Source organism: Drosophila subobscura, chromosome U, assembly GCF_008121235.1.
Source record: "Drosophila subobscura isolate 14011-0131.10 chromosome U, UCBerk_Dsub_1.0, whole genome shotgun sequence".
NCBI lineage: Eukaryota > Metazoa > Arthropoda > Insecta > Diptera > Drosophilidae > Drosophila > Drosophila subobscura.
Window position 1 is genome coordinate 12,365,224 of NC_048534.1, and position 27,989 is coordinate 12,393,212.

General features: G+C 46.3%; 3 protein-coding genes across 9 annotated transcripts in view; all 3 read right to left on the reverse strand.

Moving 5' to 3' along the window:
• Positions 1-236: 236 nt before the first annotated feature.
• LOC117900663 (ubiquitin conjugation factor E4 B) lies at positions 237-5,766 on the reverse strand. Its single transcript, XM_034811104.1, has 9 exons — positions 5,357-5,766; positions 4,258-4,543; positions 2,783-4,189; positions 2,147-2,718; positions 1,689-2,085; positions 1,520-1,632; positions 1,139-1,463; positions 736-1,078; positions 237-670 (listed from the first exon to the last, which is right to left on the reverse strand). Exons 2-9 carry the CDS (start codon positions 4,438-4,440, stop codon positions 402-404), a joined length of 3,609 nt encoding a protein of 1,202 aa, XP_034666995.1. The 5' UTR covers positions 4,441-4,543; positions 5,357-5,766; the 3' UTR covers positions 237-401.
• A 1,335-nt stretch (positions 5,767-7,101) lies between these two features.
• On the reverse strand, positions 7,102-8,773 carry LOC117900664 (activating transcription factor 7-interacting protein 1). 2 transcript variants are annotated; one of them, XM_034811106.1, is made up of 4 exons: positions 8,152-8,773; positions 7,570-8,121; positions 7,381-7,509; positions 7,102-7,312 (listed from the first exon to the last, which is right to left on the reverse strand). In XM_034811106.1, exons 1-4 carry the CDS (start codon positions 8,623-8,625, stop codon positions 7,259-7,261), a joined length of 1,209 nt encoding a protein of 402 aa, XP_034666997.1. In that variant the 5' UTR covers positions 8,626-8,773; the 3' UTR covers positions 7,102-7,258. The 2 variants fall into 2 exon arrangements, with proteins under 2 accessions (XP_034666997.1, XP_034666996.1); XM_034811105.1 differs by having other exon boundaries at positions 7,570-8,773.
• A 907-nt stretch (positions 8,774-9,680) lies between these two features.
• The window catches only part of LOC117900662, a 46,750-nt gene continuing 28,441 nt past the window's right edge, over positions 9,681-27,989 (reverse strand). For 2 of the 6 annotated variants that reach the window (XM_034811098.1, XM_034811097.1), the window contains 5 exons: positions 17,691-19,373; positions 16,836-17,619; positions 15,639-16,372; positions 14,166-15,570; positions 9,681-13,348 (listed from right to left, as the gene is read on the reverse strand). In XM_034811098.1, coding sequence (XP_034666989.1) covers positions 11,204-13,348; positions 14,166-15,570; positions 15,639-16,372; positions 16,836-17,619; positions 17,691-19,297 — 6,675 coding nt within the window. In that variant the 5' untranslated portion in view covers positions 19,298-19,373 and the 3' untranslated portion in view covers positions 9,681-11,203. Of the gene's footprint in view, positions 13,349-14,165; positions 15,571-15,638; positions 16,373-16,835; positions 17,620-17,690; positions 19,374-27,989 lie in introns of those variants that run through there. The other 4 variants (XM_034811099.1, XM_034811102.1, XM_034811101.1 and 1 more) reach the window with 4 other exon arrangements.

A 27,989-nucleotide genomic window follows, 5' to 3' on the forward strand; every position in this document is an offset into this window, starting at 1 on the left:
GTGTAGCTATAGCTTCTAAGTATATAGATATTTGTATAATTTATGCTAGAGATACATACATACGCTTCATTATCTTTTTATTTGTGAATTCAATTGCAAATAAATTCCAATTTTGTAAAAATCATCACAAACAAAAACAAATCCGCCAAACGATAGTGGTGGCAAAACTTCGATAAGTTATCGTTATCCGTGTTTTCGTTTTCACATCCCAAATGTTTTGCGAAACAATTTTGCAATCCGTTTCTGGATCTTATTTATAGATAAACTGTGAATCGTAAATCTCCAGCACATGAATAATTAATTATGTTATGTGTACAATTATAGAAGGTAGGCAATATAGACACTAAAACTGCACATTAATCTAGGTCCTAGGGATAGTGATTTGGGTGGGGGAGGGCTGCTTATCTATTATTCCGCTTGCCACGCTGCTCCTTGCGCCAGGCCTCGATGCGATGCTTCAGCTCTAAGTTGGCCACCAGCATATCCTCGGTGAGCGGCTGTCGGTTGAACGGATCCGTGCAGCTATTTAATAGATGGCGTGTGATGATGGCCCGGTCCATGACAGTGCCCGATGGCAGCAGCACAGGATCCGACATCAAAGTATCCATCAGCGGATCCTTGAACTCATCGGGGGCATCAGCGCATTCATCTTCAGTCTGTTGGTTGGTTACTGCAAAGGGAACAGGTTGTTTGTCAATAAATTTCATCCAATTTGTGTCTGGCTTCCTGGCATACCGTAGATTTCGTGGGCACGCTGTGTGAGCGCCTTGAAGCGCTCCACCTCAACGGCTGAGCGTAGCGCCAGGCGCTTAATTCTCGACGCCGCCTCATTGCATATATGCACATCGAAGGAGCGCTCGTCGGCGGCCAGTGCCTCGGCGAATCTATCACAGTCCAGATGGAGATATATATCGAAGATTTGGGCCAGCAAGCTGCGCGGCTCCCAGCCGTACTTTGCCGGATTCTTAACCTTCAGGTCGTTGCACTTGGGACCCGCTAACTGCTTCAGATTGAAATTCAACATTGAGCTGAGACGATCCACCAGTTCGGCGCGCATAAAAGGCTCCTTGATGTCGCTCTGAAAAAAAGACAATTATTAATCAATTAAATTGTGTGGCAGTTGCCTTGCTGCACTCACTGTCAGATAGTGAAACAGATCGACTGTCTCGCGTGCGAGTGTTAAATAGGAGCGACATTGCCGCTCATCGGTGGCCAGCTGGGTGAGGCGACTCTGCTGCTGATCGGTGGTCATTTTGGAGAGGCTCTGCTTGTCGGACAACATCTGCTGTGTCTGATGGATGCGCTTCAGATTCTCCAGACATTCGTCCAGCAGGAACGTTGTGTCGTTCATCAGCATATTGACGAATTTAACAAACTGATTGCCCACCCGCGATTCACAGATGACAGCCTGGCGGTGGATGGGATTCTCCCACATTGATTTGAACAAATGGCTAATATGGTATCTGTAGATGAAGAAATTAAGGTAAAAGAGGGTTCAGCAGACAGCTGGATCACTCACCTTATGGTAAACTTATCGTAAAACTCAGTGCTTTGGCCCGTTGTCTCCACATCGACATAGAATCTCATTAGGGCGCTGACCAGGGCATTCTGTGCCAGCTCGTGGTTCCACATCTGCCAACACAAAAGACATTCAATGAGCATTCAGGTGGATTCCTTCAGCTACTTACCGCTGTATTCACCGAGTTGGCTGGCTTTAAAGAGAACACAAACATCACCTCGACCAGCTTGGCAGTCACATAGGGATTCTTAATGAGATGCGAGGCACAAACGCAGGTCAGCAGCCATGTAATAATCGAATGATCGATGCTCTGGCGTATGTCCACGTTGGCGTGCTGCATGGTAAACAAAATAAACTCGGCAATGTCATCGATATACCACTCGGGCAGTGCGGAAAATGCATCCGTTGCCTTCAGCGTTTGCACTGGCAGCTTGGAGATGAATGGCCCCACAATGGCGCGACCCTCGAACTGGTACAACATAAACTCGCACACCGTCGAATAGAATTCAGTGCAGCGCTGAAGCAGTGCTGGATCTAGGAGCGTAATTTCACTGCAGTTTTTCGAGCTGCAAAGGCATCAAAGTTGAGTAATTTAAGAGACAGAGATGAGGCTTGAGTTTCTCCTACCGATTGAGCTTTCGCAGCTGCTTCTCCCAGCGCTCCTTGAACTGATTGTTGCGCGTGGCATACCGCGAGTTGACCCAATGCTGCTTGGTGCGATCCAGCTCGTCGATCAGCTTCTGCAGCTCCTTGATGGCACGCATCTTCTGGCGGTAGCGCTGAATGGCGGGCATGTAGCCCAAATGGTGAGCCTGCAGGGTGAGGAACCAGCATTGCGTCTGAAAGTTGACCTCCTTGTCGGACTCGCTGAATTCACGGCCTTGGAAACTCTTGTACTCCTCCTCGTTGTAACGTATCTTTGTGTCCTGCTCGATGCTCACATGGCAGTTCTTCATGTAGTGATAGTTGGGCTCAATCCTGTCCAGTTTAATCTTCACGGACAGATGCTGCAGCACACTCATCAGATTAATGACAAAACCGTCTCGGGCGAGCAGCTTCTCATCGCTGGCAAACTGCACACGACGATCGTTGCGACGCAAAATGTTGCCAATGTACTCGAGGGTCTTTGGACGGCTGCTGGCATTCACGCACAACGAATGGAAGATGCCATGCAAATGGGTGCGCATCTCATGAAGGCCCTGAAAAAGCAAAACAAAATAATAAGTAAAGGAAACGGATTGGAATGGCTACCCAAACACCTACCCAACGTAGACGCGAGGCAACTGCATCCTCCACTTTGTTCTTGGTTGTCTCTGCAAACTTTACATTCTCCTCGGCAAACAGCGAGACGGAGAGAAAGGGTCCCAGAAAACTGCATTTGACAATCTCTCGGCCCGAGATCTTTGTGCAAATCGGTGGAATAAAATTGGGCTGACGTGCGACGAGATCGGCCAGTGGCCTCACAGCACCCACCCTGATGACCACCAGCTTGGCCAGCCATTCGATTTGCAGTAGATTGATTTTCGCTGTGCAAATGTTGCGCTGCATGCCAGTGAACAGGCCACGCAGCACCTGGCCAAAGATGGTGTCAAACGCGTCCAGATCCTCGTGTGTGTGGGCCACAATATCGACCAGGAAGGACTCGCTCACCTTCTCCATATACATGAGCTCCAGCAGGGCCGACTGATCCAATTGCCAGTTGAGATTCTGATGAATGCGATCCGTCAGCACGAGCACCGTCATGCGCATAATGTTCTCAAATGCCAAATGGAGCGCCGGCTGGCTGGCGCTCGTCTTTGTGGCACACTCCGTCTGATAGTTCTCATAGCACTTCATCAGATAGAGAATGACACTGTGCTTGGTGGTGGTCACAATGTTCAGCACCGATGGGGCCAGGCACGAGCTGGCATCGCTGCTGGCCGTGGCCTCGCTTTGGCTGGAGGTGGTCGCCTCCTCAACGGTCGAGGTGGAGGCCATTGCATTGGCCATGATCTCTTGCACCTCCGTGTCATCCGATTTGATCTTTTTGGGCGTTGAAAATTCCATGTCATCCACCAGGCAGGCACTGCTCTCGCCCAGCTCATCGTTGTAGATCTTGAGGGCCGTCTCCATGAGGACATTTGAGACAATGAAATCAAAGTCGAATCGCTTGCTGGGATGCTGCTCCAGGAAGCTGGCTGTTTGGGCGCATATAATGGAGCCGCTGCCGAACTCATTCCATGTGCAATTCAGCAAACGCGACAGCAGCTGCTCGTTCTGTTCATCCACGCTCTTGGGCGAGCTACCGCCACCGTCTGCTGATGCTGGCAACTTTTTGTTGGCCAATTCCCGTTCGGGACTCACTGTCGAGGCTTTCGTTGTCTCGATTGCTGGCCTCACAGTACGTTTGGTAGCCGCCTCGCTGGGCAGACTGAGTGCTGGCGCCATTTCTACATCCTGTATGGGCACCACGGTCTTCATTTCCACATCCATATCATTTTTGCTGCTCAGATCCGGCCAGGTGGATGACTCAGAGTCGCTGTGCGTGGCCTCGCGCACCAGGCGAGACTCGCCAGAGACGTTTGTCTGCTTCCTCGAGGCCTTCTCCGGGCTGGGCGCTGTGGTGGCTGCTGCCAATGGAGTTTGTATGATGCTTCGGGCTGCCAAAGTACGTAGACGACGTTCACGCATCTGTTGATGAAGCTGTTTAGGATCTGTTTTGCATGCAGGTTCGGAGTGTTCAAAGGTGTTATACTTGCCTCCTCTGCTGTTAGCGTTATGGGTATGGGCGGTGTCTGTGCCTGTTCTTCGGGCGGCTGATCTTCGGGATGGTGATCCTGTTTGGGCAGCAAGGGCGGCTGCTCCTGCTGTGGCAGCGGCTGCAGTTCTTCATCGTCCTCTTCCTCCTCCATGGGCTTCTGTCGCGGTTCTTCTTCCGGCATCGCTCGCTCGCTCGCTCCTTCCTACGCAGTTGCCTTAAGAACAATTTTGTTTTTCCTCTCTCTGTTTCTGTTTGTTTGTTGCGTAGTTTTTTCCTCCGACCTCCTGCCAAATGAGTTATCATGTGGGTTAATGAACCAAACAACAGCAGCAGAAAGCGGTACGTGAAGAAAAAAGAGAACAGCAGCTGGCGAGAGGCCGCGAGAGTGGGCGAACGATTTCCTCTCTCTCTCGTCGCCTAGCCACGCGCATTTAACAAATAAATAAAGAGTCCAGCAGCAGGCAGCGGTCAACGTCAAGTTCAAGACGAGACAATGCCGCCGCATACCGCAGATCTCAGAACTCAGATGGATTGGCCAGGCCAGGCATTGTTTTTCTTTGTCAGCTACTACGCACTATGCTGATGAGTGGGATGTGTATGTAGGTGGAAGGATGGGGGATGCTCACGCGGCTGGCAACGGGATGTAGGGTACAGGATAACCTGACCTGCCACAAACAAAAACTGCCGTGGCAGTGACAGCGACACGGGACAGTCGACAGCCATTCGGTGCCGTGTCATTCGGGTGCGCATAGATATGCGCTGTGCTGTTGTGGCAGCAACTATTTATAGACTGCAGCCAGGCAGGGGTCGGTGGGGTGATGGGGGGATTGTGTGTGTGCATAGGAGATACAGCAAATTGCAGTAAACAATCATAGCATATCATAGCATATGCGAATCGGAGCTGACAACCTTATGTAAGTGATAATGCAGAGATAAGCAATCGACGAATGCCAAACAAATTGATTTTGGGAGTATCCGAAAAGTTATCTGCGCACTTTCCCTATAGCATATAGAATGTATATAAGTACATTCCATTTTGGGTTGGAATGGCATTGGGATAGGGGTGGAGCATGGAGGAGGATGGTGGTGCCACTTACCTGTCTCGAAATCAGACTTTCACCTGCTGCTGCCACGAATTTCGAATTCGAAAACAAATTGTTTATATCTGAATGTGTTTAGATGTGCATTTTATTGCTGTTGGCTGTGGGGCTATTCCGCTCGCTGCTGCTGCCTCTCCAATGCAGATTTTCGAGAACGACGACAACGACGACAGACGACCAACAACGACGATGACGGGTGACCACGCAAAAAAAAAATTTCTCTTTTGTTCTGATTTGAGGCAAGGTTATCGGGGTGTCTTGCGTTTGCTATCTATAATGCCTTTGCGTCGCGGCAATTATCAGATCCAATACGTATTCGACGAGCAAATCTGAGTCGTAGACCGTCCTGTAGGCGTCAATTTATGTATTGTACTTTTAATTTTTTTGATTTTGCGTCCCGAATAGCCAGTGTGACCGAGGTGAAAAATATAGCCCCTTGCCCACGGAAATATTCCGAAATATACCGTAAATATACCGATTCTTAAATTTTCCTCAGTTTGATATTCTATATAATATTACCAGATGGTTAGAGTCGATTGTTCACTAGACTAGGTACTCTTGGGATTGGAGCATAAAACATAAGGTCTACCCTCAGAATCGAAAAAAGTGGCTGCTGGAAAAAACAGGAATGAAATTAATATTTAATGGTGTTCGATGGTAGTTTGCGTTAGCTAAGATGTAGAAAGATTTATTCTTTATGCCGTCAGGGTACCTTGCAATGGGAGCGTAAATGTAAACGTATGTAAAGAGTAATATTATATGTGTTTACATACATAGCTCCTGCATGGATCCAATTGTTTATACACTTTAACAAACTTCTCGCAAAGTAAACAATACAAAGCAGCTGCCTGAGCAGTGCAACCGTACGGAATGCAGTTTACACCTCTGGTAACACCATGCAGCTAGCAAAATATATTGCAGTTTGCTAGCAAACATGTTTTCGGATGAGAGTACTAGACTACTTTAAAGCATCACCCCAGATAAAACGTAAAGAACGCTTAAAGTTAACTTAATCTTATAGTCTCAGCTTTAATAATTATATTTCAGCCAGTTGAAAAGTCTCATTGCAACATCAATTCATAGTTTCATAGCAGCCAGTCTTAACATGCTTATAGAAGCCAGCTCTGACAGTTTCACAGCAGTCGCCTCTGAAATTTTATTTATTTACTGGACTAATATAAATTAAATTCATTTAATGAATGCAGTACAGTCTCTAAGCCTTACCTCGTACTTCTTATGACACAGTGTGTGCTTGCACACATACTCTACCTCTGTGTACATATGTACCTTATACTCAAAACAAACATTCGTGCAAACTTACATACATATGTATATTGAACTCATGTAATGTCCGTTAGTCCATCTTGTGTAGAAGACTATAAGAGCCACAGGGATTTGCATCCAGACCCCCGATATTATACATATTTGCCACGTCCCAAACCGCCCTTACAAAAGAAGAGAATCTTTAGTATACAAAATTTGGAAGAAAACATATCGCGCAACATCTTAGTGAATGTTTTTAGCTGTTCAATTACAGAATGTGGATCAGATCGGATCATTATTGTAGGAGTCCACTGTCAAACGGCTTCCTCTCTGGCGACCTAGAAATGTTTTCTCCTTGCATATTTACAGAGTACGGGGGAAATAGTGTCTAACGTCAGGACTGGCTTTATGGGTGTGCGAGCAAATCAATTAATCTTTAAATATAAACTACATATACGCATAAAAAAAGAATAGGAGACTACGACCACTAAATGATTTAATATAATGGGATCTAATTGCTTAGATGCATTATTGGTTTTTGTTCAACAAAGGAAAATCAGTAACGTAACTGCATATTACAAAAATTTTACATGTAAGTGGAACTTATTTCAGAACTTAAAACCTAAGCAGCCACTACTAGAAATCCGTATAACGCTGTCGCATGGTCTGTCGCTTGGCAACGTGATGCATCTGCAACCCAAAAAATAAATATTAGAAGAGAGGAGAACAGACATGGAGCAGACGAGGCAGACACTAACCAGACGCTGTTGACGCCTCTCGCGATTCTTTTCGTATTCCTTGAGAAGCGTCGGACACATGCGTCGAATGAACTCTTCAGATTCCCAAAAGAGTCCGCCCTGGTTCTCGTAGCGCAACAGATATTCCACCTGCAAATCAAGTGAATAATGTTAGCCATTAACTTGGAGTAATCCATCGTATTGACTTACCTTTCCCGCCTTTGTTTCGCGTCCTAGCACACGCTCAATGCCATTCTCAGGCTCAATTTTCCTATAGAAATCTACATCGTTGTCGTACGGCTCCTTCGGCACCACGGGTGGCATATCATCGATGGTATCGAAGCCATCGTTTAGTGTATCTCCGTTTTGTTCGGCTCGGCGAACAAACGTGAGTGGATGCTCCTTGAGGTAGTCCTCCGCCTCGGCAATTGTCTTGGCCATATCAAACTCTTCTTCCGGCTCCTCATCACCCTCATCGCACTCTTCGTCCTCATCGAGGTCCATGCCATCACAGTTTGCACTTGAATCCGCTTCGCTGGACTGGGGTGAACGCTTTTTCTTCGCCCAAGTGCCGCCGTCGTTCTCTTTGACATCGGGATGGAAGCGAACTTTTTTCACACGCCGCTCGGAGGAGTCGTCAGTGGAATTGTGAGACTCTGTGTCGGCTGCGGCATCGCCCAGGCTGCTACTACTGTCGCCAGCTGCAGCACTGACGGCGTCGCTGGTGGCCGCATCGTTTGTGGCTGTGTCGCTTGTGGCCGCATCGCTTGTGGCCGCATCGCTTGTGACTGTGTCGCTGGTTGCTGCGTCACTTGTGGCTGCGTCGCTTGCGGCCGCATCGCTTGTGGTCGGTTCGCTTTTTGCCACTGGCTCTGCCAGTGTGGTCTCCTTGAGGTTCTGTGAGATTTGTTTGACTTTCGTCTCGAAGGCAGTGCACGATACTATTGAGGAGGGGGACGTGTTGCTGCTGCAGTTGCTGCTGGCCCCCGTCTGTGACGAGCTGTCGCCGTCACCCATGCTGGACACCGCATCAGTCTTTTGTTCAGCCTGCTGCTCTCGCTGCATCACACCCGTTGGCGACGGCGACGCCGACTTGTCGCCCATGTCCCGTGCAGCGGAATCCCGGCTGCAGTTGTCAGACTCCTCGCCAACTGTCGGCCCAGTCGCCATCGCATCGCTTGTCGTCTCGACCATCACGCACTTAATTTGCATAGATTTGTCCAGCGAATCACTGCCAGCTGAATCATCGTTGGACTTGGTATCCATGTGTGTGGCAGGTGGGTATGTCTTCGAGTAGTTACAATGAGCCCGGATAACGTTTTCTATGTGATGCTACAGCAGAATTAGGTGAAAATGCATCGCAATTCACAATTTGTAATCTTTCATCAAAATTAGAGTTGGAGAACAGTGTGACCGCGGATTTATCGATAAAATATACCATCTGTCCCTTATGAGTTCACCTAAATATACCTTAAATGTACCTATGAAAGTTGTATTACTCAAATTTGATATTCGTTTTTATTATACAAGCTAGTTTGGACTCGCAGTGCTGAAAAAACAATTTTAACCGACATATCTCGATCCTGATTTATATTCTTGGTTATTGCAAGATACCGTTACCATATATACTCAATCCCCTTATACCTTGCGGAATGTATGTATAACTGCTCTATATTTTTCGAGCGGCTAAAAAAATACCACTGCATAAAATACCGGCTCCATAGGAATACCATCCTTGATTTTGCTGGGCTCTACTCGCTGAATAATAATAAATAGTAGCCTCATCAGTAAAGAAATAATTGTATTCAATAAAACACTAATTTTAGTTGATTGTGGCACAAATTAAAATCTTTTCTGCCGTTCAATTAAATTCAACGGAACTTGTACCATAAACGGAACTGGAACTTTTTGACTTTTGAAAATATTTGAAAGTCCACACGGCTGCTATGCGATATATCGATAATTGGATCTTTCAAATTTTCAAATATAGAATTTGAATTTGTACTGTTTTTTCATTTCTACCAAATTATAACAGCTTTAATTTCGATATAAAGATGTGAATTCATTTAATTTTTAAAATTAAGTAATTTGGATTTACATTATCTTTATGTGTAGGTTATTACTTATATGAGTTTGGTCCATTTCCAAAGTAAACTTCTAAATTATATACATTTAAGGCTTTAAAGGAATATTTATGTGTTCTAAAATATTTCGAATAAGCATTCCAATTTGTTTTAATTTATAAGGGAAGTACCCTATTCTAATTAGTTTTATGAGAGATAGAGAGCGATTAATTGTAAATGCAACTTGTGTATTTTTTAAATTTGATTTCTTTATTAACAATTGTTGTTTTTGTACATTTTTTTCTCATTTTGAATTTGATGCCATAAATCTGTGTAGGTGTGGGTGTGTGCGCGTAGTAAACAAAACTAATTTAATTAAACTATTTTCATTTTAAGTGTACTTTTAATGTTAAGGACTATTTTTATCATATAGTATGTATGTATATTGTGTGTATAGATATAGATATACCCTATATATAGATGTATATATGCATATCAAAGGCGGTTGCAGTTTTATATCCAAGTGTAAGTTACTTCTGTATACTCTTTTGTCTCTATTTTATTTACTTTTTTGATTTGCTTTTGTTTAAATGTTGTTTGTTACTCGTTAAACTATTTAAATATGGCCCCGCTATTCCACAAGTGTTCTTTTCATTTGCTTAAAGTTTATGATAACATTTTGTTTTGTTTGTTTGTTTCTTACATTGTTTCTGTTCAAATAAAAAGTTCTAATTTACAATTATAGTCATAAAACAAAAACTATTTTAGAGTCATGCGAACTAAATTCCTAAAATGTAACCATTTTTGCTGCCTGCTTGCTTGTACAAAATAAAATTGCAAATATTGCAACAATTTTTACCATTTTCTTCAATTTGATATTTGAATTATGTACTTGCATTTGCATTGTATTGTAGCAGCAGTATGTAAATATATATATATGTATAGGTTTTTAGATTTATATAGTATGTATATAGTACCATATTCATTGCATGATATACGCTCTTGCATTCCTCTTCTATTTTTTTTTTACAATTATCAATAATCACAGTTCCCATTCAGAAAAAAAAAAAAAATTATATTCAACAAAATAATGTTCCAGCAAGACTTAATTTTGAATAGTTTTTCTTTTATAAATTTCTTTTCAGTATTTCCTATACAGATTTTTTGATTTCTTTGAAACGCTTTTGGATCTTGCTCTTTGTTGGGGGGTATTTATCTTATAAATGTACAATATCTCTATGCTTATGCGATTAAAAACGTTTATGGGTTTCTCTCCTTTTCCGTTTTGATAATTTATGTATTAAGTTATATTACATTTTGCACCGTTCTAGAACTTAATCCTAATCATAATCATAGAAATAATAAGAAAAATCGAGGCAGATCCCCAAAGAATTATTCGAAATTGTTGCCGTTGATAAATATATGAATTGGCGGGTCTGCCCGTAAGATAACAGAAGAAATATTCTCATAGTTGGGGTATTCTCGTGTCGTATGTATAACTAGGGATAACTTAGGATCTAAATCAAAGTTTTTTTAAGTGCAGGAACATGTTCCAACTATTGTACAGGGTGTATCGGTGTGTGTGTGTTAGTGTCATAATATAACCATAATCGGTGTGTCCAAAACAAATCCCAACCTCAACAGAAACCCGAAGAAAAATAAACTAAACAAAAGCAACAACAAAAACTTTAACAATACCAAAATGAAAATAATATTTTAAACGTAATCAAAAATCGTAATCGTATCATCTAAAGGGGTTGGGGGCGTGGGTTGATTCCTTTCTACTTCCTGGAAATGACTTTGCCCGTCTTGGGGTTGACCAGAATCATTTTTTCCGGCGTCGTTGGCCGCTGCTCCTGGCACTCCTCGGGCGCTGTTGGGGCACTGCCCCGTAGTATGCGACGACGCAGACGATCGCTGATATTCTCGCTACGACTCTGCGACTCTGCTGCGGATTGCTCCTCAGGCGATGGCTTCACACTCAACGCTCCATCGCTCTTGTACAGAATGATCTTTGTGCTGTGTTTCTTGGCTGGCGGCTGCTCGTCCAGGTCCCCATCCAGATGCTCTGCATCGCTTTGCTCCTGCTGCTGCTCCTGCATGTTGGCATTGATCACATTGTCCTGGTTGTTGTTGTTCTCGGTGTGCTGCTTGGTGGGCTCCTCCGACTCCTGCTCCATGCTGATCTCGAGGTTGTCGTAGCACGTGTAAAACTCCACTGACTTGAGCTTCTCGCTGGCATTGAAATGCACCACTGTGTGCTCCTCGATCTCCGCCTCCGTGGCGGTATGGTAGTCGCAATGGGCACACAAATGTGCACCTTCTGGGGCTGCCTGGACGACGCCATGATGCGGCAGATGCTGCTGCAGCTCCTCATGCTTCTGCGTCTCGAACGGACAGTGGAGACAGCGCTCGGGCGCCGAGGCCGACTGTGGCATATCCATGGAGCCGGCGTCACTGCTGACATCTGCAGCCAGATCACTGGTGGCCACCGAGGCACTCGTCGATGGCGTGGAGCTGCTGCGACGCTCCTCATCCTCCTCCGCCTCGGCTTCCGCCTCTTGCGGCTTGGGCTGAGGCGTAGACTCGCGTTCGATGGCCCTCTCCAGGCCACTGCCCGACTCCAGCTGCTTCTTGAGCAGCGAGTTCTGGCCACTGAAGCTGCCGGCAGCGCTGGTCGAAGAACTAACGCCACCCGCCGCCTGCTGCTGCAGCAGCTGGACACTCAGCTCGCTGTCCACCACCCAGATGGTCTCGGGTCCCGTGATCTGCATGAGCTTCGGCGCGGGGAACTCGACATCCTCCTTGCAGTTCTTGTACAGCTGCTGGCACTTCTCCTGGTAGTGCGACATGTGCACGGCCCGATGCAGCTGCAGCAGCGTCTCCTCTCCTGTGCGGTAGCCGCAGTAGGTGCACACATAAAGATCTTCCGTCTCTGTATCATTGGCGGCCGCATGGGCGGTCAGGTGCTGCTCCAGCTCCTGCTTGCCCTGCCGCTCGTCGTTGTGCTTCTGGGCAAAGCGGGCGGGACAGCGCGGACAGTAGCTGATCAGCTTGTACTGGTACTCTGGCGGCAGCTGCTGCGGATTCATGTCCGCATCCGAGGCCGCATCCAGCTGCAGTTGACTCAAGTCGATGGAGAGCGGCGTGGAGGCGGGAAGCTGTTGGACCTGTTTGGCCGCCGCCGCCAGCTGGAGGGCCACACTAAAGTCCAGGCCCAAGGAGGAGGCTCCTCCTGTGCCTGCTGCGCCTGTGCCACCCACTGCCAGCTGCTGCTGATGCACGCTCCTCATGTGGCTGCTCAGGTGCTGCTTCTTGGCGCACACAAAGGTGCACAGCCGGCACTCGTACTGCGTGGGCTTGTGCAGGGAGACGTGATAGTTCATCTGGGACTTGCTCTCCGAGATGTACGGACACACGGGACACTTTTGCTGCTTGCTCTTGGTGTTGCTCTGGTTGCTCTGGTGCTCCTGGTTGGCCGCAGATGGCAGCCGCGTGATCTCTATTTGATCGTTCTGCTGCAGCTGCAGCAGCTCCTCCCCATTGGCCACGGCTGCCTTGCAGGCTGCAGCCCAGTAAGCGGCCACCGCCTGAAGATCCTGCTGCGTATTGGCAGCATTCACCACAGCCGCAGCGCCTGCAGAGAGTGGAGAGTGCAGCAGCTGCTCCAATTGCTTGGAGCTCATCAGCAGCTGTTGGGCACTGGCGGAGTTGTTGGAGCAGCCATTGCCGTTGCCATTTCCGAGTTTGCTGTTGAGAATGTTGAGGCTGGATGTCGATGTGTGGCTATTGGTGGTGCTGTTGATGTGGGACTGGGATTCATTGCTGGCACCGGCGCCCAACGGCCGATAGATGGCCGGTGCGCTGCCGCCACGCTCAAGGGTCTCGATCCGAATATCCCCGGAATGCTTTAAGCGACAGTGCCGCTGTTGATGATAAAACGAAGGGAAAATATTTCAAATTAGTTTTGTCTACATTTTATCGAGTTACTTCTTAGCAGTGTGTGTGTGTGTGTGTGTGTGTGTGTGGTGTGAGTGTGTGTGTGTTGCATGTTTTTGTCTGGAGTTTTATGAGTTTTAACCCAATCGAAAACACCCGCACCGTATGGTATCCCTTTTTTTTGAAGGGGTTAGCTTTTTGTTTCATGGATTTTGTTTTTGTATGCATCGATTTTTGTTGGATGGATTTACACTTAGTTTTGAGAGATATAAACAATAGCAAGCAAGAGATAAACTGTCACCAAATGAGTAATCTTATAAGTAATATCATAAATCAACAAAAAAAAGCAAGACCAGACACCACACATTTAACAAATGAATCCAAAAAGTAATTGATTTGGTTTGTTTATTTTTTTGCATATTTACCAGCGCAGCGCAGGGACTACAGACACAGATGGAGAACGGGGTTGGGTGTGTGAGATGGGTAGGACTTTGGCTAATAGTAGTTCCTTTATGGTTCACCTACTGATTGACTACAACTACGGGCTAACCTTTGAGGATATTTTTATTATGTAGTCACCCAAAACTGGGGTACTTCGTTTATTTAGATCCTTTGAATGTTGGTAAACATGAAAACCTAAGGTGTCACGTGATGCCCGGAGCTCAACCCCCTCTAAATGGAAACGGACTGGAATCCCCGTCTGTGATGATGGCTGGGACACACGGCTACGGGGTAACGGCTTGTTTGTTTCGGTTTTTGAATGGGACAAAACACAAAAACCATAAAATGCATTTAAACAAATACCTGGATCACATGCTTCCAATTCGACACCTGATGGCAGTGGCCACAGCGATATGGCGACGGATCGCGTCGATCGCCATCGGCCATCGTCAGGAGACTGGGACTACCTGGACTATGGCTTTGGAAGCGCGTTTGCGATTGCGATTGCGACTGTGACTGCGACAGCGACTGTGAGTGCGGCTGCAGGGCACTGGCCGCCTGTGGCATCGCCAGGTACGACGATGACGACGACGACGATGGCGGCGATGCGTGTGGCGAGGCAGCCTGTGATGCTGATGAGGACGACGACGATGCCGCTGACGACAACGAGGACGATGACGACGACGACGACGAAGAGGCGGAAACGGAGGCGGATGGTGGGAAGGACTTGGCGGGATTAGTATGCAGATGTGGGGCCATGTGGAGATGGTAACCATCACCGGCGATGTGGTTTTGTTTTGTTTGTTGGTTATTTGGATGTGGATGTGGATGTGGATGAGTGTTACCCGAACCCAAATGATGAGCCACATGAAGATGAGACTTTGCACCAGTGGGAAAAGAAGAGGAAGTTGTTGTTGTTGAAGTAGAAATAGGAGTAGGAGTGGTAGTTACTGGCATAGTAGGCGATGCATTCTTGTGGTTGTTGGCTGTGGCTGTGCCAGTGGCAGTGGCAGTGGGTGTGGTGGATGATGCGACGTAGATGTTGTTGCAGGAGGAGGAGTTTGCATCCAGCCTGTGTCCTGTACCGGTACCGGTGCCCATTACCACAACCGAGGAGGAGTTGTTACTGTTAGCATTAGGATGATTAGATGTTTGCAGCCCTCCAGTGGCTGTTCCAGCACCATGGTGACCAGCATGACCACCATTTCTGGTGCGCGGTGATGTCAACAGATCCTGTAACGATCTGCCACCACTGCTCGCCATGCCGGCTTTTTGTTCTTTTGTTGTGGTGTTGTTATTCGTGGTGGTGGTGGTGGTAGGCGACGTCAGACTGTCGGCACTTGCCTCGTTTTGACTCGCTTTCTGCTCACCGTGCTCTAAAATGGAGGCGGCACTGGCTTTCGTCGTATTGGCAGCAGACTTGCCGCCAGCCAGGGCCAAGGCTAGGCCACTCAGAGCGCTGGCATTCGGTGTCGGTGAGTGCTGGGCCTCCTGTATGGCCCGCTGCAGCAGTCCTGCCGATATAAGGGAATGTTGTTGGCTGCCAGAGCTGCCGCCAGTGCCGGGATTTGTCGCATTCGATGTGGGCGATGACTGTCCCAGGCACATGGCAGCAAATACTTTGTTCATGTAGTACTGCGGATTCGTGCTGACGGACACCTGCAGCGGCGAGGTGCCGGAAGCGGACCCAGCGCCGGCGGACTTTGGATAGCTGGCATCCTGGTAGTGGATCTTCACGTGAGCCAGCACTGCATCGCGATTGTGATGACTGTTTTTGGGTGAATTTACATACAGATTAAACCTTTAATTCGTAAACCAAATGCTGACAATACTCACCCAAAGTTGCACTTGCGGCATCTGTAGACGGTGCGCTTCTCGTTGCCCTCCTGGTGCACCTCAGTGATGAGATCATCGCTGGGCTTGCTGGGCGGCGCCTGATTTGACCGCTTCACCGGCGAAATAGTCACCGAGGGCGTAATGTGCTGCTGCTCCTTGTGCTGCTGATGTTGCTGGTGCTGCTGCTGGGACATGGCCGCATTCATGATGGTCGCCAGCAGGGGTATGCGTATCAGGTTGTCCGCCAGATGGGCATCGTCCAGTGCATTCGGTTTGCTGGACAGCACCGGCTCCAAGGTTATATCCTGGCCGGAGCCACTGCCCACCTTTGCATAGTCCTTGAGGAAGGCCAGCGAGGCCACCTGATTGGGTGTCATCTCGCCGGATTTCATCAGCTTGGGATCTCCATCCTCCTCCGTCACCTTCATGAGGGTTATGTACTTGTTGTACTTGGTGTAGTTCCGCCGTCCGGTCTCATCGTTCATCAGCACTTTGGCCGTCTTGTGCGAGGGATCACGGATGGTCTTCAGGCGGATGTGCTTGGTGATGTCCCAGCGCCAGTTCGAGCGGTATGAGCAGAGGGAGCACTCAAAGGGCTTCTTGTTCAGATGCCCCACAATGTGCACATGGAAGCGGGAGGCTGTCGAGGCCCAAAAGCTACAGTGCGGACACTTGTAGACCTTCTTCAGGGACGAGTTGGCGGCCTCTTCTTCAGGTGTCATCTTTTTGGTTACCTGCAGTGTGTGAAAGAGTCAAATTTCATTTTGACGCATGTGGTCGTGCATGGGAGTTGAAGGGGTGGTGGGGAGGAGGGTGTTTTGGGTGTGTTTGGAATGTCTCGAAAGATCTAAGAGTTTACTGCTGTCTGTCCGAGGTAGTTGCATTTTCATGCTTCTAGGGATTTTTTGACAAAAAAAAACAACAAAATACATGTCGTGTGCATGACGAAAAAATTGATCTTCACCTCAAGACTTGGACTTGGACAGAAGCTAAGCAAAAACGTTTCAGTCAGAGCATTGACAAACATTTATACTGGACTCGGCACGCACAAGCGAACGATGCAAAAGAGAATCCTCGAGAATTGGATAAACACAAAGGCAATCCTGCAATACTAATCGCTCTCCTATTTGTTCTCTATGTTCTGTGTGTGTTTTACGGAATTTGGTTGTGGATTTTGGGCTGTGCTCAGGGACATACCTCGCCGTAGCCGGGTGCCGTCTCCACGCCGTAGTAGCTGTTCTCCTCGTTGTTGGTCCCCTGGCTATTGGCCGGTGACTTGTTGTTGTTGCTGTTCTCCTGATGAACAGCCGCTGCGGCGGCGGCAGCAATCTCCTTGGCCGCCTTGTTCCAAATGCAGACACGCTGTTGCTGGACGGCCGCCTGCTGCTGAAGGGAGTGGTGCGAGTCGGAGCGACGCTGCTCGCTGCTTTCGCCGGAATTGGAGTCGTACATCTCGTTGGCACAGCGTATGGCCTCGACGCACTGCGTCAGATGGTGCAGCAGATCGTTGGAGGACTTGCAGCGATGGCGGCAATGCTGGCAACGCGTTGATCCCGTCACACTTAGATTCAATGCCGAATGGGAGTGATGATCCTCATCGTCCTCATCGATCTCAAGGCGATCATCAGCATCATCCTCGTGCAGGGCCGCATCGTCATCGTCGGCAATGATCACGGCCGAGGCATGGCAGCTCTTGCCATGGATGATCGACTCGGACAGGCACTTGGCCACATGGCCGCACTGGCAGATGAGATTCTCGTGCTGGGCGCCGGTCTTCAGCTTGTCCAGGAAGCTGGAGCTGGTCTTTTTGGTCGGCTGGCTGCGGGACGAGGCCTGCGAGGTGACAGTCGTCGCTGGCGACAGTTGGGGCACATCGGATTTGTCCAGCATCTCGGAGATTTGCTTCTCATTGAAGAACATGGAGGCAATCTCTGTGAGGGTGCTGCGCGATGCATTCGTGTCCTTGGAAAGATTCAAAACGCTGCGGAAAAAAAGAGTAAGATTTCAGAGGGTTAGCGACTTGGTCAGACGTGACACCTGGGCTCTACTTACTCCTTGGGACCCTTGCTGATGGGTATGAGATTTGGCACTGGTCGCTGGGACCTGTTGGGCGTCGCTGTGCCCACACTGGAGGTGTCCGACGAGCAGCCGCCCTTCTGCGACAGATCCGTGGGCTCCTCTTCGTCATCGTACTTGCTGCGCTTGCCATAATGATGCAGCTCCTCGCCGCTAAGCACCTCGTCGGGATCCTCCATGCCAGCATCCAGCAGATCATCATCAACATTATTGTTATTGTACTGATCCTCCAGCTCGGCAGAGTCGCTGAGAAAATCATCGCACATCTCGCTGGCACCGACCTTGTTTTGGCGCCTGGGCCAAATGGAACCAGCATTGCCCACGGGCGGCACATGATGGTTCATCTCGTGCACTGTCAGCGACTGCTTGATGTCCGCTGTGAAATCGCAGGCGGCACACTTGAAGGCGCCCGCACCGCCATGGTTCTTCATGTGTCGATCGAGATTCCACTTGTAGGGGGTGCGGAAATCGCAGGTGACGCACTTGATCATGGGCATCGAATGGTACTTCACGTGCTTGCTGAAGCGCGCCTTGATGTGCGTCACATAGCTGCACTTGTCGCAGCGAAAGAACTTGGTCTTCCCATGCTCGGCCAGCTCGTGGGCCCGCAGCTGGGTGCGGTACAGGGTCGTGAACTCGCAGGCGCTGCACTTGAGCAGGCGATTCTGTGGCTCCTCGCAGTTGGAGGGCGGCGTGGCCGATCCACTTGGCGAGGGTGTCGGTGGCTCCGGCGGCGACTGGCGCTCAAACTCTCGCAGCACCTGCATCTGCATCTGGCGCTCGTAGCTGTTGGCCAGCTCCAGCTGTTGCTCCATTTGCTGCTGCTCCTCGCGCTGCCGCTGATTGAAGGCCTCGATGTCGCGCTGCAACTTCTCCTCCTGCAGCTGCAGCTCCCGCTTCACCTGCTCCAATGTGGGCACATCCGGAACGCTCACCGTCAGGCCCTGTCCACCCACATGGCTGCCACCCATCACGCCCACGCTCTCCTCCAGGCGACGCTTGCGCGCCTCTCGGCTCATGCCGCGCTTGCCCCGCGCCTGTCCATGGCCACTGGGTATGCCGTCGGTGCAGCCGTGCACCATCTTCATGTGCCGCACCAGCTTCTGGAAGTGTCGCGAGGCATACAGGCACAGTTTGCACTTGTTGATGACGATCTTCTCGCCGTGCACATCCCTCAGATGCGTGAGATGGTAGCGCGGGTTCTGTGTGAAGTAGGCGCAGTGGTTGCAGCTATAATTCCGCTTGATTTTGCACTGTGGCAGTCCCTCCTCCTTGGCATCCATAGAGATGACTGCCTGTTGCTGCTGCTGCTGCTGTTGATGTTGCTGCTGTTGCTGCTGCTGCACGCTGCTCACGACTGCCGCTGCGGCAGCTGCCGCCTGCTGTTGCTGCTGCAGCAAATGTTGCAGCCGATATCTCTCCACATGCCGCTCCAGCAGTGAGGAGGAGGAGCCCGATGTGGCACTGTTTTGGTTTCCATTTGGATTGTGGCCGCCCTGCTCGGCGTACAGCTGATTGCCGCTGACAACGCTGCGCACGATCAGAGTGTCCCCGGAACGCTGCACCATCGAGGGCAGATCCATGATGCAGCAGACTTGGTCTGTTTGGAGTGAAGGGGTTTGGTCTGTGGCAACTCCCTCACTTTTGGCTAGTGTTTAACTGCAAAGAGAAGGGCAAAGAAGGGTTTTCGATTAGAAAATCATTTATGTATGGAGTAGAAATAATTATGTTAAGCCCAAGCGAATTTCACTTACAACAAAAGCGATAAATATAGACAAAGATCCAAGATGCCAAAACACATTAAAAGTCAATGCAAAGACACATTTCCATGTACCTAAATCTGCCCTGATATTATTGTCTAAATTGCGAGTTAGCTAATTTAATTACTTGACATATAATTCAGATAACTTTTAAATGAAAATATATTTTAAACAAGTTTCTTATTTCAGTTTATTTTTAAGTAACATTTTTTCTATGCCTCCTACATACAATAAGAAACCCCAAAAATTAAAGTTTAAGTTAATACTCGCATCCCTTTTCCACCTAAAGTTTTAATACCCTTCCTGTTAAAGAAGAAACGTAATTGAAAAGCAGAAAATTATGTGAAATGAAATGCCAAAAATGCGATATAAAAGCAGCCTTAAATGCAAATTTCAACACTCGGCCAAGACACTCATTACAACACACATTAACACACACATGAGTTGGTAGCCACACGATTATACGTACGAATACATATACATAAGTGTGTGTGCCTTTCGGCCTCATAAATATTTCAGTTTCCGACTCCTTTCGCCTGATTATATCGCAAGGAATGGTACGGGTTGGGGGCCTCCTTGCTTCGCTTGGATATTCAAATGGAAATGAAATGTTTTCGGTCCATGTCCGCGACAAAAGTTGTTAAACCTGGGGGGGCAGGGTAGGTGAAAGCTCAGTGGAAATCTAAGGGAAATCATTTGAAAAGGAAGAAGTTTGCTAGCATCTGGGGCGCCACAAATCTCAGAGGTAAATGTATTGTAGTTTGTGCGTAACACAAATCCATTTTAAGGCTAATTGGAGTTGGCCAAGTTGAAACAGAGAGGAAACAGAGAGGAGTGGAATATGCTCACACACAAACATAAATAAAAGGGGGCGACCCAATGAAGGTCAACCTTTTTTGGGGTCCACAGTTTGCATGAGTGCACATGCTGACAGGGAGGGAATGGAATGGAGTGGGTTTTGTGTCCTGCCCTGGCCAGGGGCTAATCCTTGGGGTGTCGTTTTTATCAAATGCAGTAATTTTGCTTTTTAAGCGTTTTTTATTGCCCTTAAATGGACCTTTCCCCCGCCTGTTTATCCCTCTTGCAGGGTATTCCATGTGTGTTAGAAGAGGCTTAGCCGCAATTCAGAGAGAGGGAGAGCAACGTAGCTTTGATGTAGCCATGCTCCTCCATATCCCCATATTTAATTATAAAAGTGCGAAAGAGAAAGCAAATAACACCCATGGCGGCGGCTCATGCGATGTACTCTTGACATTCAACACGTTTATTGTCGCCAGCAACAAGCTCATCATTATGCTGCTGCTCCTCCTCCTGCTCCTCCTCGGGCTTCTTCTGCTCTGCAACAACCTCATCAGCGTCAAGGCGGAACTCATTAACAGAGGCGTCTCTCCAAGTGTGTGTTTGTGTGTGTGTGTGTGTGTTTGTGTTGTGTGGAGGCGTGGCATCTCAGGGTTGGATTGAGACTTGCCATATGGTCACATAATCACAAATGAAATTACCATGCAAAATGTCACTCTGCCAGGGTTCAGCGGAGACAGGCAGAAGACCTTTGAAGTTTATAGTTGCAATATGTGACCTTCACTGGGGTTTAAATTTAATTTAAACAATTGATAAATATTTCATTATCTGCAGGAAAGCCCAAAGGCTACCCCTAATGCAGAGATTATTTATTGCCTTCCCTGGTCAGCTGTTTATTAACGCTTGCTGTGCAGCCCTGGTCGAAGGGGGATTCACCTCTTGCATTGTTTACAACGCGCTTATTACGAGGCGGAGGATGAGGATTGTGGGACTACCACGTTGTGGATGAGTATGCCTGCCAGAACGACAAGGAGATGCTTCCTGCTTATTTGCCTTTGTTTAAGTTTTGTTGCTGTTGTTGTTGTTGTTGTTGTGTTTGTGTTGTTTCCTTGCTTTTTGTTTTTCCTTTCGTTTTGTTGTTCTTGGCTGAGTAAATACCTTACCAAACATAGACTCACACACGTGCAACCTGCTTATGCGGCAACACGTTACGCTTTGAAATTTTAATTTCTCACGCGACGCCAAAAAAAGTATGCTGCCAAAGGGAGCGAAACGAATCCCAAGGAGTCGTCTGGGCTTCCAGGTTTTAGGCCCCATTGTTTGTTGTAGCTGTTGCAGCCTACGCGGACTTAATTAATCTTGCTGTGGGCTTAGCCCATCGTTGTCCCTGGCAATCCTTCAGACAGTTATCCCTTTTTTCTCGTCTTCTTTTCTGTCAGTCTAAGACTTCTTTTCCTCATCTTCCACCGCTCTGCTTCGGTCTGTTTTTCCTGTATTTTTTGGTGATAATGAGGCATCACTGAACCGCCTTTTTTATCGTATTTTTTTTGGGGGGGAATGGGATTAAACTGTTGAGCTTTAGCTTGATTGATGGTCCGCCGGTCCCCTGGCTAGCTTTTTGGCTTGTTAACTTTTGCGCATTTTAATTAGAATTCAACAATTAAAATTCATAAATTGTTATTTATTTTCTTCTGGGAGTTTATGCAAGGGAAAAGTTCTTTTAAATTGTGATGCAATGTAAGCAATGTTAAATACAGAATTATTTGTCGCAAAAATGTAGAACTTTAAATGAAAGGGATTGTAAAATTTAAATTAAATAAGTTCTAGAGCTGCAAAGCTCCTTTTTTCCATCAAATGTATTCGAATATTTGCATTAAAATTCCAAAATAAATGGTATATTCGGGATCAAAGCTGGCAGCTTAATTGGCATTGCAATCGATGAAAGTTCTGCGGCAGGAGCAGCAGCAGAAACCAATTTCCTTTTTGGTCATTTGCGTGCAACGCAGCCAAAAACCGAGAGTAGATGGAAATGGAAATGGTCGAAAGGAAAGCGATGTTGAAGCAACAAATTAACGGCAAACTGCGGGAAAAGTACATACGAAATGTTCAGAGGAGTCTCTGCAGGGGACAAGGACTGGACTCCCAGTAGAAAAATAGGTGGCAAATATCCAAACAAAATGTTTATACATCATCAATTTGTTTTAATTTAATGGCCAACTAAACATTCACGCTGCTCTTCGTTTTATTTTCACGAGTCCTGTTATCGCCTTGTTTATGGCCGTGAAAATGGCAGCGTCAGGAAAATGGTTGGACATTAAAAGCAGGAAAATAAACTTAATAATCACTGCAATCCCCCTCTGCCACCCTGTTTGTCTCTCCTATCTCCTGTCAAGTGCTGCAAATCGAAAAATCTCCTTTAAAGTTTATATCGCTTTTAAAATTTAAATACAATTTCTCAAACAATTTCATTTCAGGCTTAAGCCAAGTTCAGGCTTTCCGTTAAAATATAAATAAAGCAAGTGTGCGAGGCGGGGGCGGCATTAAAACTTTTCCCTACTAGTCTGCCTCTGGCGGGGGTCTCGGTTCCGGGGTTCCAGGGTCTTATTACTTAAAGATTCTGTTGCTAAAAACTAAATCGTCGGGGCGGCAGTGCAAACTTTTAGCCGCCACACCAGCAGACCAGTCACTTAGCCCACTCTTGTTGGAATATCCCTCTGTCTGGTCTTAATCTGCCGTCCCACGATGAGTTTTTCACCGATGATTTTGTTTGTTATTAAAATAAAATAAATCAGAAAATATTCCGGAAATTATTACAGTAAAATTACAGCAAATAATACAATTTTTTAGACCAATGCTAGTACTGTCAACTCTGTTCCAAAAGCAAACCGATTTATGGACACTAATAGAAATCCATCAGCAGAAAATGTTTCGTGTCAGAGCAGCTTTATCCCCCATGGAAAAGCACCCACAAAGATCATTTGCAGGAGGGTCGGTCGAGAGAGAATTTTCTATTGCCAATCCCCATAAATCTCAACGCACGTCAAAGTTTATTTCGCATTTTTTAAATTAAATAAAGATTTGTCACGTAAAAATCCATTTGGGAGAAGTCGCACACACACACACACACACGCACATGATTACACTGATAAGACAGCGTAAAAAAAAGTAAAACTGTATTTCTTGGGGATTTTTTTCTTCTTTCTTTTGGTTTTCTGTTGTCTTTTGCTCTTGGCGTTAGACAAATACCAAGGCCGAAACTTTGTCTACTGTGATTTTGGAGTTTCTTTGTTTTTTTCGTATTATCCACCCACCAATATCCACGCCTCTTTGGCGCTTTTCCCTGCCTTTTTTTTGGCTTGGACACTTTACTTGAAAGTGGAATTTCAGGACGAGTTTTGTTTAGTCTCCGCCAAAAGTTGCCCGGAAGTTGAGCGCTTTTCGCTTCCGTTTTTGATTAAAGTTGAAAGGTTCTCCCTGAGAGGAGGCGCTTCCGAAAAAAAAGAGGAAATTAATAAAAGTTGTGTGACTGCAATTTAGAGTAATTTTTTTGGTCCCTCATTTCTTATGGGTTTGAAATTTTTGCATTACAAATTTGATTCTTCCTTCTTCTTTTCTGGCACTGTTCTTTATTTTCGTTTAAGTCTTTTCGAGTTTTTTTGTCATAATTTAACACTGTTTTTTTGGTAAACTTTTGCGTCAGTTTTTGTCAACATTTTTTAATAAAATCTTAAACTTCACCTTCTTATATTTCGTTCTTCTCTTTACTAATAATTTATTTAATTTTTTTATAATTATATGTTTATATTCTCTATTTATATTTCACTTTTAAAGTACGAATATTTGCATGACTTTTCTTTGTTTTTCCTTAGATTTTGCATATTTTTCATCACTTTTAAAATAGTTTTCAACTAATTTTATTCCACTCATTCCTTGTTGCATTTGTCTTTTTTGCAATGCATTTTTTTCCATAACTTAAAGTAAAGTTTCGGGCTGTTAAGGCGAGAGCGCATATGTTGGCATATGTTGACACCTGCTGTGTCTGCGGAATCATAAATGTGATGATACACGCCACTCTTCTATCCTCTTTTCATACCCCATTCCGCTCCCCAGCTTATCAACATACTCATCCATAAAGATGAGGCATGGTAAGTACTGGACTCCCTCTGATTACTCATATGACACGTTGGCCAAAACGCAGACTCACTTTTAGCACACAAAAATATGCTTTACCCCCGAAAACTACTCCCTCAGCACTCACATAATTACCCGAACAGAGAATGGGAGAAAATAAAAGTTCTTGCAAAATAAAAGCAAACATATGTTTGCTTCCTTCGACACCTTGAAAGCCGTTAAAGAGTGCTTTTGCTCTGCCGTTTAGTGGCTGAAATGATACTCAAATAACCGAGAAAGGAAAAAAGAACACAATAAATGGTGAAACAAAAGAAAAATATTTAAAAAATGCAGAGACAGAAAAGTGTTGAGAGGCAGCGACCACAAGGAGTAGGGTGCGAAATCCAATAGATGATAGCAGCAAGGCGAGCCTGAAGCAATGGTGGAGGCTCCCGCTGTGCACAGAAAGGAGTAGCCTGCAGGGACCTTGTACCAAAAAAAAACATGGAGTTGGGGAGTGATGCTGTTGCTGGAGTCAGGAGTTTCGGTTGGTGGTTGTACTGCTGCTGATGAAGATATCCATGAACCCGCGCAACCATGCAAATTAACAGACGCCACTAGCAGGAGGCAGGATGGCAAGAGGACATTAGCAGGCAGAGGCAGGACCAGCAGAAGGAGCACTTCGAGAACGCGGCCGCGGCTGGAGGACAGAGGAATAACGTTGCTAATGCGCCGCGTTTGCATTGTCTGCATTCGCACACACACACACTGATACAACACACACACACACAATCACATCACACATGAACATAGCCCCTTCGTCTGTCATCGGCTTTAACAGCGCCGAAAGCAATAAAAGAAAACAAAATAACGTAGGCGAAAGAACTTCCTCGGCTCGCCATCTCCCTTACTTACTCACTCGTTGGCTCTCCCTCACTCGGTCTCTCTCTCTCTCTCTTTTCCCTTTGTTATATTGGTATATCCGTCTCTTTTTTTGGTGGCTTTTTTTAAAGAATTGTTTTGCTAGCCGTCACACAACGCAGCGCTCTTGCGGTCCAACAACAACTGAAGAAGAAGTGACCGCCGTGGTTGGATTCCCAACACAGTTTTCACAGCAGCATCCAAAGGATGTTAAAAGGATGCTGCGCTGCTGCCTGCTGTTACTGGATGCACGATGCGACTTCAGCTTTAACTGTTGGTTAGTTTGTCTCTCTTCGGCTGCAGAGGACACGATACGAGGCGACACGAGCAGCATTGAAAAGACCGTTAAGACTTCCAAAGAGTATCGTTAACAGTGCACTGTTAATGGTTTAAGCAAAGAGAATTTTTGGTGCTCTTGAAATTAGAAAATGCAAAGAGAATGAAGCACTTAACAGAGTTACGAACTCTTTTAACTGTTATTTCTCCATGTTTTGAGGAATGTTAAACTGAGATATTATGGGAGTACCAATGAGAGTCTGAAGCATGTTGGCATTTAATATTCAAGCAAAGCAAAACGAATCGAATGTCAGAATTGAATAATCTAACTAAAATATTTTTAAGAACGAGCTAAAAAATTAGTTTTGTGAAAGATTTAAAAAGCTAAAAGCATTTTGGAAGGAACTTCAATAAAGAATCCATCTCTAAAATTGGTACTAAAATGTACTCCCCAAATTAGTCATACAAATTCGACAAATAAACGAATTCGAACTTAAATAAGGAATCGAAAGATGCAAGTTACTAAATAAGAGTTTCCTTCCTTGTCTATTTCCACATAATAAAGCTTAGCAATGGAATCCAATTATAGCATCAGAGAATATTTAATTTATACCTGTATCAATCAATCCCTAATGGGTTCTAGAACCCATTTATGCATCGTGGCAAAACCTACAGCTTTACAGCCTCGTATCATTCCCTTAACCACAACAAGAGCCGTGTAATCCCACCTTTTGAAAGCCACCAGAAAAATTTTCATTTACGGCACACTTTTAATTTGTCGCAGCCCAAGACATTTACCGCACTTAATTTGCTAACCATCCAGAAGACCGAGTGCGAGAGATCCACTTGAAAAGAAAAGCAGAGACCAGAGACCAGTGGAAAATAATGTGGAAATCAAGCGCTCTTCAGGCCCCGCAATTGTCGAGAGGCTAAGCCGAAACCGTAAAATGAGACGAGCGATGCGGGTTTCGGGTTCGGCATTGGGTTCTCTTACGGCGGGTAAGACGGGGTGTCGAAGGGACTGTGACTTGGGTTGAGGGATTTTCTCGTGTCCTTTTTCAAGGCAATCAACACAAATGCTACTTAAAAATTTATTTGTGACACGCACGAGACGCACACACACAGAGAAAGTAAGAGAGAGAGAGAGGGGGAGGATTTGCCAGTGAGAAGGCGTTTCAAAGCACAAACACTTAACACGCACACACACACACACGGTTACACTCGGGTCCGTGTGTGTGCCACATGAGGCACAGGCACAGACAAAAAAGGACAATCAACATTTTAACACTTTTGAAGGCAAAAGAGTGGAAGGAAGGGTCTCACAACGAGCGAGAGAGCGAAAGAGATCTGAGAAATGTGTTGCGGTCATGCATTTTTATACGCCTTTAGGAACAGACGGGTCGACAAGGACATGAGGGCCCGAACTTGGCCAGGATATGGTGCAGCATCAACCACAGGACCCTTGACATTTGAGCCTGTACCCATCCTCAGTGTTTTTGGGCTTGGGGCCATGATAAACGCTCTCAAAATGCCTGTGTACGTTTCCAGTTAATTCCTGAGCAATTATGACAGGTTGTTGGCCATCCTGGCCAACTATCCTTAGCTGCTCGCATGCTGCACGTGTCCGAATATCAAATATTGACCAGACCAGCAGTCGAAAATCTTTTGAGCAACTTTTCTGTAAACTTTTCTAATCAAACACTTGCCACACAGATTGCAGACGCACGTTGCAGGCAGATGGTGTTGCAATGCCGTCTAGCCAGTGCCCCTAAAAACTCTACTTGTTTGTTTGCTTACTACTGCCGCTGCTCGTGCTACTGCAGTGCACTGTGGGCTAAATGAAGCAGCTCAGTTTCGCCCACAGAGGAAAAGTTTCACGAGTGAAATATGTGAGAAGCCAGAGAGAAGCCGGCCCCACATCCTTCAGCAATGCTTTCGCCATGTAGTTGGGGAAAAACTGTTGCCTGGTCAGTTGACTGGCAGCGGACGGAAAGCAGGGTGGCAGGCGTAATGAAGCCGCACAAATGCATACAACATGGACTTTTTGTTGTGGAAAGACATTGCAGTAATCAAAAAGCATACAGAAAAAGAAATTTGTTGTGTTGTTTGCTCACTTGATCCACCACTCGCGCTGACTGATGGAGAAAGTTAAAAGAACATTATGTACTTGTGTTTGAACGAAGACTGCTTGAATTTCAATGAGAGAAATGCATTTATGCATGGTCTGAATGAAAGATACAATTTGGAACTGTTTCAAGTGGATTTACGCTACTGATTTATACATTGGATTTATTGTTTGATTGTTATTGAATGTTTACACGTTTTTGCTGTAAATATTCTAATTTATTACTTAATTAATATTTTATTATATTTGTAATTATTTCTGCATAAGCTGCACATTTTTTATAGC

Excerpts from the sequence above, each read along its gene's own strand:
- LOC117900663 (XM_034811104.1), bottom strand. The coding sequence starts at position 4,440 with ATGCCGGAAGAAGAACCGCGACAGAAGCCCATGGAGGAGGAAGAGGAC. Across the intron at positions 2,719-2,782 it reads TTGCCTCGCGTCTACGTTGG|GGCCTTCATGAGATGCGCAC; the intron begins GTAGGTGTTTGG and ends TTGCTTTTTCAG. Across the intron at positions 671-735 it reads GCGTGCCCACGAAATCTACG|TAACCAACCAACAGACTGAA; the intron begins GTATGCCAGGAA and ends TTCCCTTTGCAG.
- LOC117900664 (XM_034811105.1), bottom strand. The coding sequence starts at position 8,625 with ATGGATACCAAGTCCAACGATGATTCAGCTGGCAGTGATTCGCTGGAC. Across the intron at positions 7,510-7,569 it reads GCGAAACAAAGGCGGGAAAG|GTGGAATATCTGTTGCGCTA; the intron begins GTAAGTCAATAC and ends CTTGATTTGCAG. Across the intron at positions 7,313-7,380 it reads AGAGGCGTCAACAGCGTCTG|ATGCATCACGTTGCCAAGCG; the intron begins GTTAGTGTCTGC and ends TTTGGGTTGCAG.